Consider the following 19,623-nt stretch of genomic DNA (forward strand, 5'->3'; position numbering starts at 1 on the left):
GTTATAAAGGATAAACATAAAATAATTTCATAATTGAAAAATTGAGAACAGTATATAACTAAAATAAATTAATAAAAAGAACATATAATATTATTTTGCGACAAAGTGGTTTATGATAAAACAATCACTTTATATCACTCTAAATATATATTGATTATTTTCAAAAACAATTTTTTAAATAATTAGGAATTCTTTGCACATAAATTTATACAAACAATTTGTGATTATTTAACATTTTAGGACATCGACCTTAATACTCTTATAACTTTAAAGTACAATATTTAACTTATCATTTATATAAGTAAATAGTCGACGTATATGATATTAAATAGTCAATCTTTATCATATGGTAAACGTACAATGGTCATTTTTTTGAAGAAGTTTTATCTAATGTTTTTTCAGTCTAAAACAATTATTCTGAATTTTCGGGCATAGTCTTCTCTTTCCGACACTAAAGAAACAGGGCCGATTGGGCCACCTTTAGAAATTGTAGGGTTATGTGAAACAATTTTACGGGCTCTTGATATTGTTTTTTAGTGAATAAAGAATCTTTTAGCTGCGATGCGAAGCTGAGAAGGTATTAGTTTTACTATGATGTGTTTTTATTTTGATCATAAATTAAGTTTATAAGACGGGGGCACACGTAACATCTCTAGCACCAGACCTACTTATTAACCATCTATAAAAAATACCTAACTATAAAAATATATATTTTTTCTAAAGTACTTAGTATTACTTAAAAAAAGTATTGAATTATAATTTAATCAATTTTTTATATTAAACCGAAATAAGTGATCCATCATTCTTTGTTCAGTTAAAAGAGATATAGGTGGTTTAAAAAAAGACCAGTATGACCTATTCCGAACTCGAAATTTAACAAATTGATTAAAAAATCAAATTTTCATAATTTCAAAATTGTATTTCTTTATGAGAGTTTCTATATTATTATTTTTTGAGAATGTTTTGATGTCTATTATTATTTAATCATAGATATACAATACTATTATTGTGTAGTATATGTAAGTATGGGAGCATTAAGGGAGACATATTCATTTGAAAGTAAACATTTTTTCATGTAAAGATATTGGTGTAATAATTAAATACAACCCCTTTAAATATTTTTCAGGAGACATAAAAATGTTTGCGTTACATAATAACACAGCAATACAAAAATAAGATTATACTTTAAAACATTGCAAATTATGAAACATGCAAAATCATGTAAAATATTAATTTACAAAAATAGTAAATTTAAATGATTACCAATGTCTTCATTTTTTAAATTTGCCCCGTTTAAATTATACCGCCGGGGGCAATTGCACCGATACGCCATCCCTTAAGTACCGAACTGATATATGTATTTCCAATTGAATTAATTGGTTAAAATTAGTATTCACAAAATTTAATCGCATGTGTTTGAATTTAAGTTACCTTTTACTTTCTGTCATTGATATTATTATCAGTGCTACCAAGACTTCAATAATTAATTGTATCACAACAATTTAAATTGAAATAATTGTTTTGTTATCATAAACAAAAAATTGTACTTGCCGTATTGTGTGAACTGCCGAAACGTACACTTTCGTTATTTATAAAAAATGTCTACAATTTTAAATTAGTATTACGATAAGTGACCAAATATGTCTTTGGCTGAAGAATTACTAGCTGATTTAGAAGAAGATGGCTTTGATGAATGTGAGCCCATGTTTGTCGAAGAAGAATCAAACAAAATATCTGATGATGCATCAATTTTTAAAAAATCAGGTAATATTTGTTTAGTCAAGTTATACAATTATTTAGTGTAATGCAAATATAATATGTAATTAGTGTCGTTCTTTTTCTTCAAAAAAAAATTAATGTGTTTGAATTTTTGTTTTTTATAGAATTTAAAAACGTCAAAATTGAAGATGTTGCAAAACTCAGAAAATCTAGTCGTTTGAATGAAATAATGAAACAAATTTATGTTTTTCAAAGCAGACAAAGAAGGCCTGATGAAGTTCTAGGTCCAGTTGAATCTGATCCAGAATATCTTTTAATTGTAGAAGCAAATAATCTTATAGTTGAAATTGATGATGAAATATGTTAGTACCAATGAATTATATAAATAATGAAGTATTGATTGTTTAAATTTATTTATGATTTTAGTGGTTATTCATAAATTTGTCCGAGACAAATATTCAAAAAGGTTCCCTGAATTAGAATCATTAGTTGTTGGACCATTAGAATATGTTCAAACTGTTAAAGAATTAGGAAATACTCTTGAACAATCCAAAAATAATGAAGTTCTTCCTACATTTCTCACACAAGCAACAATTATGGTAGTTTCAGTTACAGCATCAACAACTCAAGGGTATTTATTATTATTTTCTATGTTGTACATTCTTTTTTCCTTGTATTATAGAGAACGGAACAAACTTACATAGCTCAATACAATAAAATCAAACGTATATAAATACCGAGGCAATGTATTCCTAATTGAGCTAAATGAGAGTATGTTATTATAAATTATAAGAATTGTGTGTTTCAAAATATTATTAAAAAACAAATATCTATACATTCTTTATCATTATTTAGTATTCATATTTTAGTGTTTTAATGATTCAATTTCGTATTATTAAAAAAATATTTAGGAAACAATTCAGATTAGAAAAGTTGTTTATAAAATATGGTGTGCACACTTATTAGTAATACTAATACCACAAGGCTCGGAATGAAAATATTTACAAATATCTTTTTTTGTTCTATTAGCTTTGAATGTATTATGTATTAAAAGGACAAAAATGTTAAATTATTTTAAAATGAAACTTAATTTTTTTATACATAGTTGCAAATCAATAATATTGACTATATTATAGGCTATTGATGTTTAAATTGGTGATATATTTATCAATAGGTTTTTTTATTGTTAAAAATTTATAAAGACTTATTAACATTTAATATCAAAGATTCAAAATAGTTTAGTATGTTTCGCTTATGCCAATAGGCCTGTTAAAAAATTTTTATTAGGAGGGGGAGAGGGTAAAAAATGCTAATGAGTTCTAGTAATTAGAGCTTTACAAAAATTGGTGTGTTCATAGTGATGCTTATTAATACATTTGTATACTAGTTAACTTATTATTGAGTCTTTACTCTTTTTTTAATTTCAAATTATTGTTTTGGGTTAAATTTTTTTAGAAAATTATTGACAGATAATGAGTTAAAAGAAGTTTGTGAAGCTTGTGATATGGCAATTGATTTAAATAAATTAAAGATGAAAGTATATGAATACGTTGAAAGTAGAATGACGTTTATTGCACCAAATCTATCTGTTATAGTTGGAGCTTCAACTGCAGCCAAAATAATGGGTTAGAAATTTATATTACAAGTAAACATTTAAGAAAGTATTAAAAAATAAATATGTTTTTCAGGAGTAGCAGGGGGTTTGACAAATTTATCGAAAATGCCTGCTTGTAATGTTTTATTATTGGGATCTCAAAAAAAGATGTTGTCTGGTTTCTCTCTTGCAAATTCAATGCCACATACTGGATTCATTTTTCACTGTTCGTTAGTTCAGAATAATCCTCCTGTATGTTTACAAAATATATTTAAATAATAAATCCTATCTTTTAATACTAATGAAAACATTTGAATTACAAATATTATTAGGATTTGCGAAGAAAAGCAGCTAGGTTAGTAGCTACAAAAAGTACTTTAGCTGCAAGAGTGGATGCTGCACACGAAAGTGTAGATGGACATATAGGATTAACTTTGAAGGAAGATATAGAAAAAAAATTAGACAAATTAACTGTAAACTTTTGTATAATATTAAAAAATTTAATTTATTTAAACACTCAACATTTTTTTAATTTTAGGAACCACCTCCTGTTAAATTTGTTAAACCTTTACCTAAGCCAATTGATCCAGGTAGAAAAAAGAGGGGTGGAAAAAGAGTTCGTAAAATGAAAGAACGTTATGCTGTAACAGAATTACGAAAACAAGCTAATAGAATGAATTTTGCTGATGTAAGAGTTCTTTCACTTATCATGAAAAAATTATTTTTTATTTAATAATTTACAAAATCAAATGTATACCATTAACCATTCAGTTATCCACAAAGTAATAACTTTTGGGAGTATTTTACAAGAGTGTCCCAATTTCAATTATGATTAAAACTGTGATCACTTTAGATTGATTGTTCAAGTATGAGATACTTGAGTATAAACTTATAATTCAACTTAATAGCTTGTTTATTATGCCTAATTATTTTTTATAATGGTGCTCACGCCATAAGTAACAATTTTTTTTTTTTGATAGCTTTAAGAAAAATCATTTTTTGTGTTTTATGTAATTTTACAAAAATATTTTAGTGATTAATAAATTATTTTATGAGTTTATTTATTATTTATATAGTATTATTTAATTGTAAAAATGTATTGACTATTTAATTGATAAAAAATATTTTTCAACAAATAATAATAAATTTATAATAAAAACTATATATTATAAATTATTTATAATATATATTTTATTAATAAAATATAATATTAAAATAATACTTTTAAATTGAATTTTTTTTAATCTTAAGAGTTTGAAATTTTTGTTCTGTTTAAGCAAGACTTTTGTTTTTTTAAGTGTATTATAGTTTTTAGTATAGTTTTGGTATTCAATAATTTAAACATATTTTCAAAATATAGATTGAAGATGATGCATATCAGGAAGATTTGGGCTATACTCGAGGAACAATAGGAAAATCTGGAACGGGTAGAATTCGCCATGCTCAAGTTGATGAAAAAACAAAAGTACGAATATCAAAAACTCTTCAGAAAAACTTACAGAAACAGCAAGCTTGGGGTGGTACCACATCAGTAAAAAAACATGTATCTGGTACTGCTTCTAGTGTTGCATTTACCCCACTTCAGGTAAATACTAAATACTATATATATATATATATATTAGTCAAGTGGTATTGCTGTAATAATCTACTAAATTGTACAGTCTTTTATTGTTTCATTTTGGTGGTATACCAAGTTATGTTAGTAACACAACAGGCCTCAGTTCATAGGTAAGGTGGTTGGATCTTATTAACCATGGCTATATAGATTTTCCCATCCCGTCTGGCACGAGAAACAGTTTTTATAAATAAACAAAAAAATTAATAAATGTAAACTATTCATTTATTTAACATAAATTTTTTATTCTATAACATTTTAAAAATTATTCTTTAATAATATTGACCTGTTAAATAGACTTCCATTTGTAATTTTTTTTTAATTAATTCTTTATGGCTTATATTTAAATAAAAAATAAACTAATGTATATCGAAATTATCTCTACAAAATTTAAGATCAATTAAATTACTTAAATACTATGTGGTAACTTTTTTTAAGGAAAATCAAAAAGTATTATCAATAACTTTAAAAATTCTAAATACTCAATTCTAACTTAAAAACACTATTACATTTTTGTGTTTAATATTTTAAGGTATTCAGACCATAACTCATTATCATATACAAGTTTAAAAAGGTGACAAGTAGCTAGTTTCTTTTATTATAAAATTTATAGTTTCTTTAAAAAGCACAAAGGTATTGTTTTTACCATGACTTTTTTTTGTGTGTATGTTTTTGTCTACTGAAATTCTTAACGCTGATTATATTGATTAATGTGTCATGAATCCAAACTTAATCTACTTGAACTAATAGTTTCCAAAATTAAATGAAACCTTAGTTTTTAAAAATTAGTGTACAATAGGAATCCAATAAAATGATTAAATTTTTAGGTTAATATTGATACAGTGATTAAAATCATCTTAAAATTTATTGTATTAGTTTTAATAATTTAAGGTAAATTTAAAGAAGGTAAGTTTCTTAGGCATTATTTTAAATTAAATAAAAAGTTTTCATATGATTTTTAAGCCCCACAGTACCTTGGTTGATGATTATATTTTCAAAGTAAAAAAATATACTGTTGGTAAGATAGTTTAAAATAATGCCAACAAATATTTTGCAACAATCTGTCCAGTTTTCCTAAAGATATTTAATTACATGTGAAAACTAAAAATATGAACATTCAATTTTTTATTATAATTGAACTTTTTTTAGACATTTTCCTTTAATATAGGGAATGAAGTCATTTTTTCAAAATTATTGCTCTGATAACTTCAACTAGATACATTTTGTGATCTTTTGACATATTGTTGAGTAAAATCAAATTAGTTTGGTTAAAAATTGTAGCAATTGATCAGCTTGATATACAGACACACACACAAAAAAAATGACAATTTAAAACCAATAGTTTCACATTTCTGCATTGCAGCTAAATATATAATTTTAACTTAGTCCATGAATACATAAATTATAAAAAAAAATGTAGCATAATATTAATTATATCAAAAGTTAAAGTCACTACAGTCATTAAGGGATATAACCATATCATATTCCCCATGACAAAAATAATTAAATGTCAAAGATACATTTTTTTTTCATTAAGGGGGGATATGAACATTTTTATTACTATTATCCACCTCCAATACAAAACTTCTAATAGAAGTTGTCGGTTAGATCTTTACCACCTTGTCATAAAACATAAGTATGTAGTAAACAAATAAAGTAAACATCTGAAATAATTAAAAGTTGTTATATCAACCAGTAATTTTCTTAATTACATAATTTTCTATTTTAAAAGCTAGTTAAATATGTATATATTACTTTAAATAAAGTTGACACACCTATAATTTGAAAGAGATGATTCTAAAAATAATTAATAACTCATAAATATTTTAAACTATTGATAAACTATTCAAATTGTGTTTATACCACCGAATATTTTATTTTTAGCATAAACTATCAAATATTTAAAAAACTATTCGGTAGCTCCATTCGAATAGTTTTTAAAACTTTTGAATAGTGGACAACTATCGAATAGTTTGATAATTACTATTCGATATTTCCCATCACTAGTTTATATACATTATTTACTCTGTATATACTTTCTTTTTTTGTTCATTTTTTACTGTTTGAATCAATAATAAAAATAAATTTATAGTATAAATTGGCTATGGTTACTAGATAATATGTATGATCTAATTGAATATAATTATTCTCAAATTTTACTGAAATCATTTTTATATTAATTTGAATAAAATAAGTGCTTGTCTTCGAAAAATTTGTATAATGAGAAAAGTTTTTATTGTGCTATCAAAATATAGTAAATTTGTAAACAAAGGTTGTTAGATTATGTAAATTAAATTCTTTTTTTATTAGATTTTTATTAGTGCAATTTAAAATATTTATTTATTTATATTTTGTTTTTTTAATAATGTCTAGGGTTTGGAAATAGTCAATCCACAAGCTGCTGAAACTAAGAATGCTGAAAGTTCTGCCAAATATTTTTCAAATACTGCAAGTTTTGTAAATGTGTCAAATAAACATTAATTATTGTGTGTAATAAAGTTCATAAATCATATACAATTTTTTATGTATAATATGTATATATATATATACAATAATTGTATAATTATTATATCACACGATTATTTTTATATAAATAACTATCATTTCAATCACTATAACAATGAATAAAGTTAAATTTTATCATTTACAAAATAATGAAATAATTATTTAATTCTACAGATGTGCAGGTCTTCGCTACTCTACTACTTTTGTCACTACTTAGCTCACTTCACAAATCGTAAATCAATGAGTAAATCACAGGCTTCGATTAACTGCAATGTTATAGCATTCATTACACCTCAACGTAAATGTACCCTAATTAGTAGTTATTCTCTGATAGAGTTTAGATGTATTAATGTAATCTAACTGTAATCATTGTATTATTGTTATTTGTCCTTAAAATTATGTAACATTCTGTACCCATTTTAGACAGTTCGTGTCTGAAAAATTGTATACTCTTCTTTCATTGTAATGTAAATTAATTGAATAGAAAACATTTGTATTTATTGTTCCTCATTAATTTATATATATAAATAATATTTATTATCATTTTTTTGCTAACTATATACAAATATGTATGATTCCGATACTGACCTACTGGTTGCATGTTGAATAAAAGTGAAATTAAAGAAAATTACAAAATGTAGATCAACGAAAAGGAATATATACAACATTAATAAATTTAGTGCACAAAAGGATATGTGACTAATATAAGTACAGGATAGACAACATCCTAAAAGAAAAGCAAATGGGTAATGAAACTATAAATGATGCATCTGTGAAGATTCTGGGTAAGATGAAGTTGACATATAATATGTTTAATAAAATATGTAAAGAAGCGATTAAAATAGGAAAATTAGCAAGGCAGGAATGATTGGGAGATATAAATAATAACGAAATCATAGAAAGATAGTGAAGACGTCGGAGAGAAACTAATAGTATTCTAAGATCTTCATTATTCAAAAATTTATCATCAGATAAATTTCTTAATACTGTATTAATCAAATGTGCACAGCAATTGAGACGCTTAAAACTTCCAAGTGCTAATATCATATTAGTTCCTTGGTCAGTAATAAATGTTATATTATACATTAAATCACAATAAGTTTCATTTGCAGCCTCACTTATTTGAAACAAAATTGTGTAAAAAACGTTTTATATTTTCACCAGTTTTTGTTTCATTTGAAAGAAATTGACTAGTAAAAATTAATTCAATTTTTGACTCCCAGTTATTGTCTACACAGTGTAAAGTAATTGACACCGAGCACAGTGGGGACGTGGCATAGTTGGGTTCCAGTATCGATTTAATCATAAGAAATGTTTCGATGAAAATCTGTAGAATGTCTTTAATTTAAAAAAATTGGTGGATTATTTCAAAAGCAACATGATCTCCTATTTCTTTGTTTATATCCTGATTAAAAGTTTTATAAATTATAAGTGTAATATATGAATAAATATTATAGCAATTAAATATAGTATGAAATTGATATTTAAAACTTTAGTATAGTAATTTTTACGGAGAAATTATAAAGTAGCTGTTATTTTTATGGCAAACGTGTATAAAAATTTAAGAGCATGATACAAAACTTTTCAGATATAATTAGTAATGTAGTATTTTGTTTATATATATATATATATCGATTAGCGATATATATATATATCGATTAGCGATAAGGCTTATTGTTAAGAGTCAGTGTGTGGTCGACTCTCCACCGTGCTGGGCTGTAGCGTCAAGTGCTACTTATTTATTTAGTTTTGTGTCTATTTATTGTGTATTAGTGATCTACCGAATAAATCGTAACCATTAAGGGAAATTATTGTTCCTTCTTATTTTAATATATATTTATCTTCTACAAATTCAGGTGTGGGGTAGACAGTTAGCCGATGCCGGTTATTGTTCGTTTATTGTATCGTTGTTCATTATTTGCTTCGTTGAGTTAGATAAGTATTATTCGAAGTGATTATTTTATATTAATTGTTATCGTGATATTGTATGCAAGTTAAATATTTTTGAGAGTTTTGAATTTATCCAGTTCGTTCGAGGTTATAAAGTCCATGCGGCTACGGAGTCAGTCGGTTTTACCTGCAAATGACGTCAGAGACGCTATGTCAGACGACAGCACATCCTCTCTCATTATAGAGCCGGAAGGTGACCCAAACTTTAACGCTCATAACAGGGCTGCTGATCTGCGTGATATATTGACTACACTGGTCACTCAAAATAATCTTCTAATGCAGCAGTTACTATCGAAGAATAATCATAACTCAGATAACAATGCAGCACCACCCGTTCCTCCATCTCAAAGATATTTCACCATGCCTGATTTCAATAACAGTATCAGTAACTTTACCGGCCGCGAGTCAACTAGGGACGCTCAACTTTGGCTTCAATCAGTTGAAAGTGTGACTAAATTACATTGCTGGCCCCATAACTTTAAACTCGAACTTGTGCGGTTAAAGTTAATTGGTCCATCCAAATATTGGTACTCTTCGCTCCAGTTTGCCGATTGGAATAGTTTTATTGAACAGTTAACCAAAACATTTGTAGGATGCAGACTCCATACAGTCGATCGAGTTCGTCTCATGTCCAGTCGATTACAATTAAAAAATGATAGCGTTTTGAAATATTTTCATCACAAAATGCAATTTTGCCGTGACATTAACTTTACGTTTGATGAAAGTAAACGACAGATAGTGGAAGGTTTATTTCAAGTGATTTATGTCACTACTTGTTTGCTTGTGACCATAAAAACGAAGATGAACTTTTAACTGACATTTGAAATTACGAGAAAATTGATAATGCTCGTCAAGACCGTTTCCGAGCCGAAGGATCAATTAAGAGTCGTTACACGCAAGTTATCAGCCCACATAGATTTAGAGTATCTTTCAATCGAGAGCTTCCTGCTATTGAGTCTAGATAATCTAGTCCACCACTTCAATCTAGTCCACCACTTCAATCTAGTCAGTCTACACCGAGGATATCCAGCCGTCCAAGTGATCGGAACACTAATGTTAGTTGTTTCAATTGTGAATCCATCGGCCATTATTCAAGTTCCTGTCCAGCTTGTTGAGATGAACGTCGTCCTTGTTACCATTGTCAGTCCAGAGAACATCAGTCACGTCAGTGTCTCAGAAGTAAACGGTTCAATGATTCCCGCAGTGAGAATGTATCAATTTTAAAACATATTTCGAGTTGTTTTGTACCCCTTTTTATGTTAGATATCCGTATTAAATATCCCAATGGCAATATTTCTAATATTATTGCTCTTATTGATACTGGTAGTCCAGTGAGCCTTTTAAAATCCAGTATTGTTCCGTATGTCTCAGGTATTACTACCTCCAAGTGTAGTTTGGTAGATATAAATGGGCCACCACTATGTATTGTTGATGAATTCATGGCTGACGTTTTAAATGACGAATTAAATGTTCCTATGAGTTTACGGTTCCGCGTAGTGCCCGATCGGACGATTAAAAACGATTATTTAGTTGGACGAAATTTTTTGGCTCTTAACCGTGTCGATGTGCGTATTGTTGATGGACAGTTCACTATCTCGTTTAAGACCACTGATAACAACCGCTTTGACGAAATATTATCGTTAGATTATCATAATGACGAGAATAATGGTTATGACATTGATATCACCGTAAAGCCTAACTTGCCATTAAATATCTGACAAAAGATTATCGATGTATATACTAGCAGTTATTTATCTGTCGATAACGCGACCGATCTAACTACTGAATTAGAAAATCCGCCGCTGTTACATATTAAATTAAAAACTGAGGTTCCAATTTATTTCCGCCCAAGGCGTCTCTTTTTTTGAAAAACAACAGTTACAATTAATAATCAATGATATGTTAAGACGAAAAAAATTAGACTTAGCCAGTCAGAATATAGTAGTCTAATTATCTTAGTAAAGAAGAAAAACGGTGAGCTCCGTCTTTGTATAGATTATCGCGAAATAAACAAACACATGGTTAAAGAAAGATACCCGTTACCGTTAATCGATGATAATCTCGATTTACTTCGTGGTAAGTAGTATTACAATTGTATTGATTTAAAAGATGGATTTCATCATATCCAAATAGCCAACGATTCAATAAAGTATACATCTTTTACTATTCCGTTAGGACTATACGAATACCTCCAAATGCCTTTTGGGTTAGTCAATGGACCCGCCCGTTTTGGTCGATTTATTAATGATGTTTTTTAAGTATTTATTCGTAAACACGAATTTATTGTTTATTTTGACGATCTTTTGATTGCTACCGATATAGTTGAGCATTTAGATATTCTTATTAGAGTTTTATTGAACATGCGTAAAAATAAATTTCAGATCCGGTTAGACAAGAATACATTTTTTATGCGTAGTATACTTTATTTGGGCTACTGCGTTAGTCAATCTGGTATCCAACCATCTCCGAAAAATGTAAGTACAATCGATAACTACCCTGCTCCGAAAAATAAAAAATAAATTCACAGTTTCGTTGGCTTGGCATCATATTTTCACCGTTTTATTCCCAATTTTGCGCTGATAGCTAAACCATTATATAATTTGTTAAAAAAGGACGCGGCTAGTACTTTTTGTTCATTATTGTTTTAAGCTTATTTTAAAAATTATTTTAAACTTTTTAGTTCGATGTGCTTTAAAAGCGTGTTTTTAGTTTTTTTTAAACTATATTTATTAGAACAATATTCATTCAAGAATAGACCTGTTATTGCATGCATGACAATTTTGAAATATATGAGAGAAGATACCTATTTTTCTCACTGCATGCATTAAACATTAAACATTAATAATACCTACATTGTATTTGTATACCTAATTTAACACATATATAAATCTATGTGTTAATGTTTATAATAAAAAAATAGTTTTTTTAGATTTTAAATTTACTCTTTATTTTAATAATAATTAACACGTTAAAATATAATTAGTAAAAATATTAAACATGTAAGGTTTCAGCCAAAACAGAGGCCTACTATTTACCCACAATCCAGGGAAACACTGGACAGTGACCTAGTAGACGCACCAAGCAAGATAGTACTTGTTGACGGAGCTACTAGATTTTGATTAAAAAAAAAAAAAAAACAAATGTTAATAAAAAGAGAAAGGCCATGTATAATATAATATTTTTTCTTGAATTGTGATTTCTTGAAGAGTGCCGGCCCATCATCGGCCATAGTTGGCGCCTCACGCCATCATCAACATCTCGACGTTTTTTTTTTAAAGAAAAATACGGAGGACAAAAAAACAACAGCCTCTGGTTGACACAAAAAGTTGACGGAGGATCGATTCAACGTTTTATTTTACAAAAAAAAAAACGGAGGACAAAAAAAAAATACAAAAAAACGTGGTTTTCACAACTAAAAAATATACAGACAGACAACTTGTCGCCTCGATAGTATAGTTGAGAAGATAAAAAAAAAACTAGTAGTCATGGTATCGTATAAGTGGCCGGTGATCGTTGCGCCGCGTGGTGAAGGTGCCAACTTTGAATTGGTTCATGGGGAGTTATATAAATGTAGGGATGCACTGTGTGCGGTCAAACTGTCACAACAAACCGGGTATTGACCATTGGATCGGTTGACTGGTATATAAGTTAATTTTATAATTGGGGACATACTTAATACCTAATGCACACATCATTAACTGATAAGAATTGACTAAAAAGAACTAGTAAAATTCTGTAACATTACAAACAATTTAATAGAAAAATATTTTATAAATATCAAATAACCAAATAAATTACTTTTTGTGTAACTATTGTGGATATGTATTGAGAATCTAAAATTTTAACAGAAGAAAAAAGGAATCAAACTATTGAATGATTAGAAGTTTTAACTTAAAATTAGCTCAACCATCTTATAGGTAAAAATCAGGGTTTGAGGCCCATCATCTCATAAAATTACTAACGGCTTTCGTTCCAAGAACTTTTGCTATCTTGGAAAAATCAAAGCTTTCAATAACAAAATAACACTAGACATTAGAAGAAGAATAGCATTAGCAAATCAAGCATTCCAAAACAAGAATCAGCTTCCCACCAATAAACATCTGAACATTGATATACGTAAAAGATTCGTCAAAACATTTGTCTGGAGTGTGCTTCATGCTTTCATACAGCAGTTAAACATGGACAATTGTCAAGAAAGACAGAAGCATTAGAGTTATGGATATGGATAAAAAGGATTAAGACAAAATGGATAGACAAAAAAAGAAATGTAACTTACGTTATTTACAAAAAATCCAATCAAACCTTACCTCTGATCCAAAATCATTCTGGCGATACATTAAAGGACTAAAAACAAATAATTGCATACCACTTACTATGATGCTTGAGGACAAGTCATCAACGGGTGGTCCTGAGGTCGCTAATCTTTTTAAAGAATTTTTCAGTTCAGTTTATTCTACAAAAAAATTAAATACTATTGAATGTCTTGATTACTCAAAAACCTATGCAGATATATGTCATCCACAACCATATATTAAATTTACTGTTAGTGAGATCTTCGACACCATTAATTCTTTAGATTTAAATTCATGCCCAGGTCCAGATGGTATCTCAAATATTTTATTACGATCATGTATCTTCTCGTTAACTGTTCCCATATGTAGATTATTTAATCGTTCTTTAATTGTTGGCACTCTCCCCTCCCAATGGAAAACCAGTTTTATTACACCTATTTATAAGTCTGGTAACAAAAGTTTGATAGTAAATTACAGACCGATTGCAAAACAATCAACTTTGCCTAAATTGTTAGATAAATTAGTGACAAATGTATTAACATTTTCATTAAAAACCATTCTAGATAATAACCAGCATGGTTTTAGAAAAGGGCGATCAGTGGAAACTAATCTTCTCTGTTTTTATAATTTCTTGGTAAATTCTATGGAATCCGGAATTCAGACGGACGTTATTTACACAGATTTCAGCAAGGCTTTCGATTCGGTAAACCATTCAGTGCTGATCGAAAAATTAAAAACGTATGGAATAACTGATCAATTGTTAACGTGGTTTAGTTCTTACTTAGAGAATAGATTGCAACAGGTGAAAATTAATGGTTTTCTATCAAATAAAATACCAGTGCCTTCAGGTGTTCCTCAAGGGGGGCATTTATCACCACTGTTGTTTGCATTATTTATTCTGGACATAGGTGCATGCTTTAAATACTGTAAGTACCAACTATTTGCTGATGATCTCAAAATTTATGCAAATGTTATAACAATTATTGATCAATATAAAATTCAAGAAGATCTGAACAGATTTTGTGATTGGTGCCACTCAAATGGGTTAAAACTGAATATCACAAAATGTTTCAAAATGTCTTTTTCCCGTTCAAGAACGAAATTAATTTATGACTATCATCTCTTTGATAATCAAATTGAGGATATTAGTACCATTAATGATCTTGGGGTAGTTTTTAAAACCAACTTATCATTTCAGCCACACATTGAACATATCTGTGTGAAGTCCCTAAGAACTCTAGGGTTCTTAATTAGGAATACCAAAGAATTCAAGAATGAACAGTGTCTAAAAACATTGTATACTTCTTTAGTTAGACCTACGTTAGAATATTGCTCAGTTATTTGGAATCCTTCACAAGTCGGATTGATAGAATCGCTTGAGCGTGTACAAAGAAGATTTTTACGTTTAATCGCATATAAGAGACGTATGATTTCTATTAATAACCCTTCCGAGTCAATATCACTTAATTCTGTACAGGCTTCCCTTAACTTAGATTCCCTTGTTAATAGGCGAAAATATACAGACGTCTGCTTTCTTTCTAAATTAGTAAATGGTGCTATAATCTGTCCAGAACTATTACAATCCATAAACTTTCACGTTCCAAAATTTAATTCACGTTCTTGTCCTACATTTGAAATCCCTTTTCATCGAACATCTTACGGTTTTAATAACCCTGTTGATCGAATAGCCAGAGAGTGCAATAAATTAAAATTTGATTTGTTTATTATGAATGATTTGTATTCCTTAAAACACTGATTTTAGTAGCCTGATGCATATCATTAAATCACCTTTCTTTTTTTGTAAATTTATTTTAATATTATGTACTTAATTAATTATAATTATAACATACTTGTATCTTATTTTAACAATGTTTATTGTCACTGTACTTGAGCCCACCTGGGCGTTTACACCAAATAAATAAATAAATAAAAATAAATAAAGACAAAATGGATAGACAAGAAAAGAAATGAGCAAGTGCTTGAAGAATTACGAGAAGAAAGGAGAGCAAAGAAGGTGATTGAATCAAGAAAAATAAATGTATCAGACACATCATGCGTCACAAAGACTTTAGTCAACATGTTCGAAGGAAAAATAACTGAAAAAAAAACCAATAAGAGGTCTAAGGAAACATTATTTTGAAAATATCCTGAAACTCGTGTGCCTGTGCGTCTTTTGTTTCACCAAAGAATTTAGCGTCAAAAAGAGAAGAATGTCTTCAACGACAAGGCATTGCCTTTAATGGATAATGATAATGAGGTAGAATACTTACAAATACACTTTAAATCATTATATTAAATTAAAAAATTATTTTATATTTAAGTAATTAAATAAGATAAATTGCTTTGCTCAAAATAATTAATGTTAATGCTCAAAAATTTTAAATATTTATACATCTTTTAAAATCATTGAATATTGAAGACTATTAAATTACACGATTTATGTTTATATTTATATATATTTTAGGTTAGATAAGAATTTAAAAAAATATTCCCAGGGTATTTAAAAAATTATTCTGCCCAAGTATGCAAATTATACAACCTTATAATTTTTTATAATTTCTCCGTAAAAATTACAATATTAAATTATTTAACATCAACTCATACTAAATTTAATTATTATAATCAGTATTCCTTGTCGCAGTCGCATAGCGACTCCAGTTTTACCGCTGGATGGCGATCGCGGCGCTTCCCCTTTACGTCCGGCAGGTCGCACATATGGAGTGCCCGACGGGCGCCGTGAACCGGTGCAGCCTGGCCGCATCTATGTATATCTTTCTCTTCTCGTTTTGACCGACATAGTCACGATCACAAAAAATAAAGTTTGCTTTTACTTGTAATTGATATTGTCGTACAACGAAAAATATACGTTAAGTCATATTTAGCTGCTGAGTTATTTATTATTATAAAATTAAAGCCTGAATCCCATCATTGGCGCAGTCGGTAGGATTCGTGAATCTAACTGAAAATTAAGGTAAGTGGTAATTTAATTATTTTTTTTTACCACCCTTAAATTAATACGTTACAAGTAACGAACCTACAGCTTTAACTGATTAAAAGTGTAGTAAGTCTCAGAAAAAGAAATTTTTAAGACTTAAACGGTTATAAGCTTAACATTTTTTGGGGTTAAGGTGTATATAAGCTATAGAAATAGACTTTTTATACAGGAGAATTTTTCCTAACATGGTTTGTGCTAAAAATATCTTGTAGACAAGTCCACTTCCCGATCACGTGATCAGCGCATTAGATTATCCTCGTTGACCTACTTATCTGCTATTATTAGAATATCAGCACTCAATATGTCAGGTAAGAGCATACTTGAGCTGACTATAAGAGAGTTGCAAGAGGAGCTGTCACGACGGAGTTTTGCAACTGGCGGATTTCGGAAGAACAGCACCGGAACAGACAATTCTTCGGTGAAAGTTTCTATTCTTCCGGTGTAAACAAAAACTCTACGGTCGAGATTAACTCGGCGTCCGAAGGTCATCACCGGAATGTACAGATCTCCAGGGAAAACTCCACTTACTTTGGAAAAAATCCAGAAACCTTCGGTCAAAATCGAGGAATGACTGGTATAACCGTAGTGCAACGGTCTGAAAACCGTTCCCGTCCGGAAAATAGGATCCAGAGCAGGACGAGTGTGACTTTTAACGAGTCGACGTTACTCTTCCCAGACAGCCTGTCATTGGAACGATCTTTGCTACCGGAGTTTTCCGAAAAACGACAAGAAGATCCTACAACATTTGTATCGGAGGCCGATGCGGTCCTAGAGGAGGCAAGGGTGCCATATAACAAATGGGTACAGGTCTTAGCTCCTCAACTTAAAGCTAAAGCTGGAACATGGTGGGGAACCATTAGATGTATGTACCCTACTTGGCCAATGTTCCGTCAGCAGTTCATGCGAAGGTTCAATAGCGAAGCTATTCGAACACAAATTCGCAATGAATTTCACAATGGCGCCAAAGGGGAGAACCAATCCCTAGACGAGTTTATAAAGTGGAAGTGCCAGCTAGCGCGTCGACTGGAATGCCACCAAACTGGGCATTGGTCAAAAACGATCCCTAATGCCTATCCAATTCTCCACCATTTCTTCGGTAATAATAACTACACTATTACCAGCAGTAACCTCGGTGGCTCTAAAGCCACCGGAGGATGCCTGCTCCCCACATCCTCCAGCAGTAACTTGGGCGCGAACGCCCCCTGGACCCTGCCTCAACAGTCCAACGGTTTCGATGCAGTCGATGGATAACGACCGAGTCTAGCTTTTTTCTTTTTTTTTTTGACACCGCCGGCATGCTGTGGACCGCCCTGGAACTACCGCGAGGTATTGCTTCAGGGCGGCCCACGCTGTCTAAAAATTCACACCACCACGTTGTGAATCAGCCCGAAATTAATCAAGAGCTGATTCACTACGTGGTGTGGCCCCCCCCGTTAGCCGGACCCCAGAGTGGGATCCGTTGCCCAGGCCGCACCACGTGGAGGTGGGGGTAGGACTTTGCTATGTTTGGGACAAGTAAAACTCACAACAGAGAGACACAAAATCACAGAACCTGACTTTCAGGCCTCTTTGCCCTTGCCGGGGCAGTCCTTTGCCACATGGCCCATCCCTTTACATGCGAAGCATGCGCCAGTAAGGTCTGGGCCCTTGCAAGTACCCTGCACATGGCCCCGCTCCAAACATCTATAACAGTGCGGTCCTTTGTCATGTAAGAGACGCACTCTACACGACGTCCAGCCAATACGCAGGCGGGTTAGCCCAGCGAGTGGAGCCGCAGCTCTGATGGGCACCTCGCACCGTGCGTACCGGCCTTTCCCGCTACCAAATAGCCGGACCACAACGGGATCGGCTACCGAAGCACCATTCGCGGTCGAGATGATAGAGGTCAACGCTCCCTGAACGTCCTCTTCCTCTATCCACTCCTCTACATCGAGAAGCATGAATGTGCACATCATCACCGGACGATGGACGCGCACATCCATGCCGTCCAGCGCCTCCACAATCTTAGTGGTCAGCAGGTCGGCTTGAGCCCCGGTACCTCGAACCTCCAGGAGCACTGCTCCTGACTTGGTTCTGCGGGTACCGGAGACCACAATGCCCAGCGCCTGGAGATCAACTTTCTCCATCACCGTTTTAATGACTGCCGAGTATTTTTGGTCCTCTTTAAGAGGACCAATAATAACGGCTTCAGTTCGCGGTGCTCTCACCTTGATAGCAGGTCTCCGTGCTGAGGTAAGAAGCCCGGGATTAGGGCGAGGTTTGGCCGCTGCATTTGGGGCCTTGCGGCGGACCACCTCTGACCACGCAGCCGGCGGTGGAACCTTAGGCACTACCACGGTCTGGGGCAGCGGTACTGGGGTGCGTGCTGCCTCTACTGTTACTGAGTCTGGGGCAGGTTCCCCTCCCCCATCGACGCTCTGATTCAGCTTCTTGCGTCGCCTTTTTCGCACCCGCTTAGCCACCTTGGTGGTGGATAGCAGGCCGACGGGCGCCGCAGTCGCGCCTGGTCTCGTCGGCACGGCAGGCTCGGTGTCCAGGTCGCCACCGATCATAACCGTGGTCACCGAGGAGTCCTTCGCAGTTCTTTTTTTGCGAGGCTCGGCTGACCTCCTTAGATCAGTCAGAGCCTGGCACGACAGGGAAATTTTCTCCAGTNCCTGGCACGACAGGGAAATTTGCTCCAGAAGGAATGCCAAATGAGTGTTTGGCACCTCCTTCATGATGCTCCCTTCTACCTCTGCGGATCTGGAGAGAGAGACGAGGTGGTTGAGGCCGACGTCAAACGCCTCCTCATCATCACTCTCATCCTCCCGTACTGCCGCTCTCCTCTTCCCCGGGTGACGCATTGGGGGCGTCTCCTCCCGGAGGGGGCTGAATGCCGGGGACTCTTCCTGTTGTAAAGCGGACATGCCTTCTTCTCCCAAAGACGGCTCCGCCTCATTCCGTCCTGGTC

General features: G+C 31.9%; 1 protein-coding gene across 2 annotated transcripts; it reads left to right on the forward strand.

The window, feature by feature from the left end:
* Positions 1-1,536: 1,536 nt before the first annotated feature.
* On the forward strand, positions 1,537-7,933 carry LOC126899305 (U4/U6 small nuclear ribonucleoprotein Prp31). 2 transcript variants are annotated; one of them, XM_050674080.1, is made up of 10 exons: positions 1,537-1,764; positions 1,884-2,081; positions 2,146-2,350; positions 3,175-3,344; positions 3,408-3,565; positions 3,646-3,786; positions 3,852-4,001; positions 4,674-4,898; positions 7,302-7,444; positions 7,494-7,933. In XM_050674080.1, exons 1-9 carry the CDS (start codon positions 1,641-1,643, stop codon positions 7,407-7,409), a joined length of 1,479 nt encoding a protein of 492 aa, XP_050530037.1. In that variant the 5' UTR covers positions 1,537-1,640; the 3' UTR covers positions 7,410-7,444; positions 7,494-7,933. The 2 variants fall into 2 exon arrangements, with proteins under 2 accessions (XP_050530037.1, XP_050530036.1); XM_050674079.1 differs by having other exon boundaries at positions 7,302-7,933.
* Positions 7,934-19,623: the final 11,690 nt, after the last annotated feature.

Source organism: Daktulosphaira vitifoliae, unplaced genomic scaffold, assembly GCF_025091365.1.
Source record: "Daktulosphaira vitifoliae isolate Bord-2020 unplaced genomic scaffold, ASM2509136v1 Scaffold_2, whole genome shotgun sequence".
NCBI lineage: Eukaryota > Metazoa > Arthropoda > Insecta > Hemiptera > Phylloxeridae > Daktulosphaira > Daktulosphaira vitifoliae.

Coding starts and splice junctions, on each gene's coding strand:
- LOC126899305 (XM_050674079.1), top strand. CDS start 1,641: ATGTCTTTGGCTGAAGAATTACTAGCTGATTTAGAAGAAGATGGCTTT. Junction 2,082..2,145: donor TGAAATTGATGATGAAATAT/GTTAGTACCAAT, acceptor TTATGATTTTAG/TGGTTATTCATAAATTTGTC. Junction 3,345..3,407: donor AACTGCAGCCAAAATAATGG/GTTAGAAATTTA, acceptor TATGTTTTTCAG/GAGTAGCAGGGGGTTTGACA.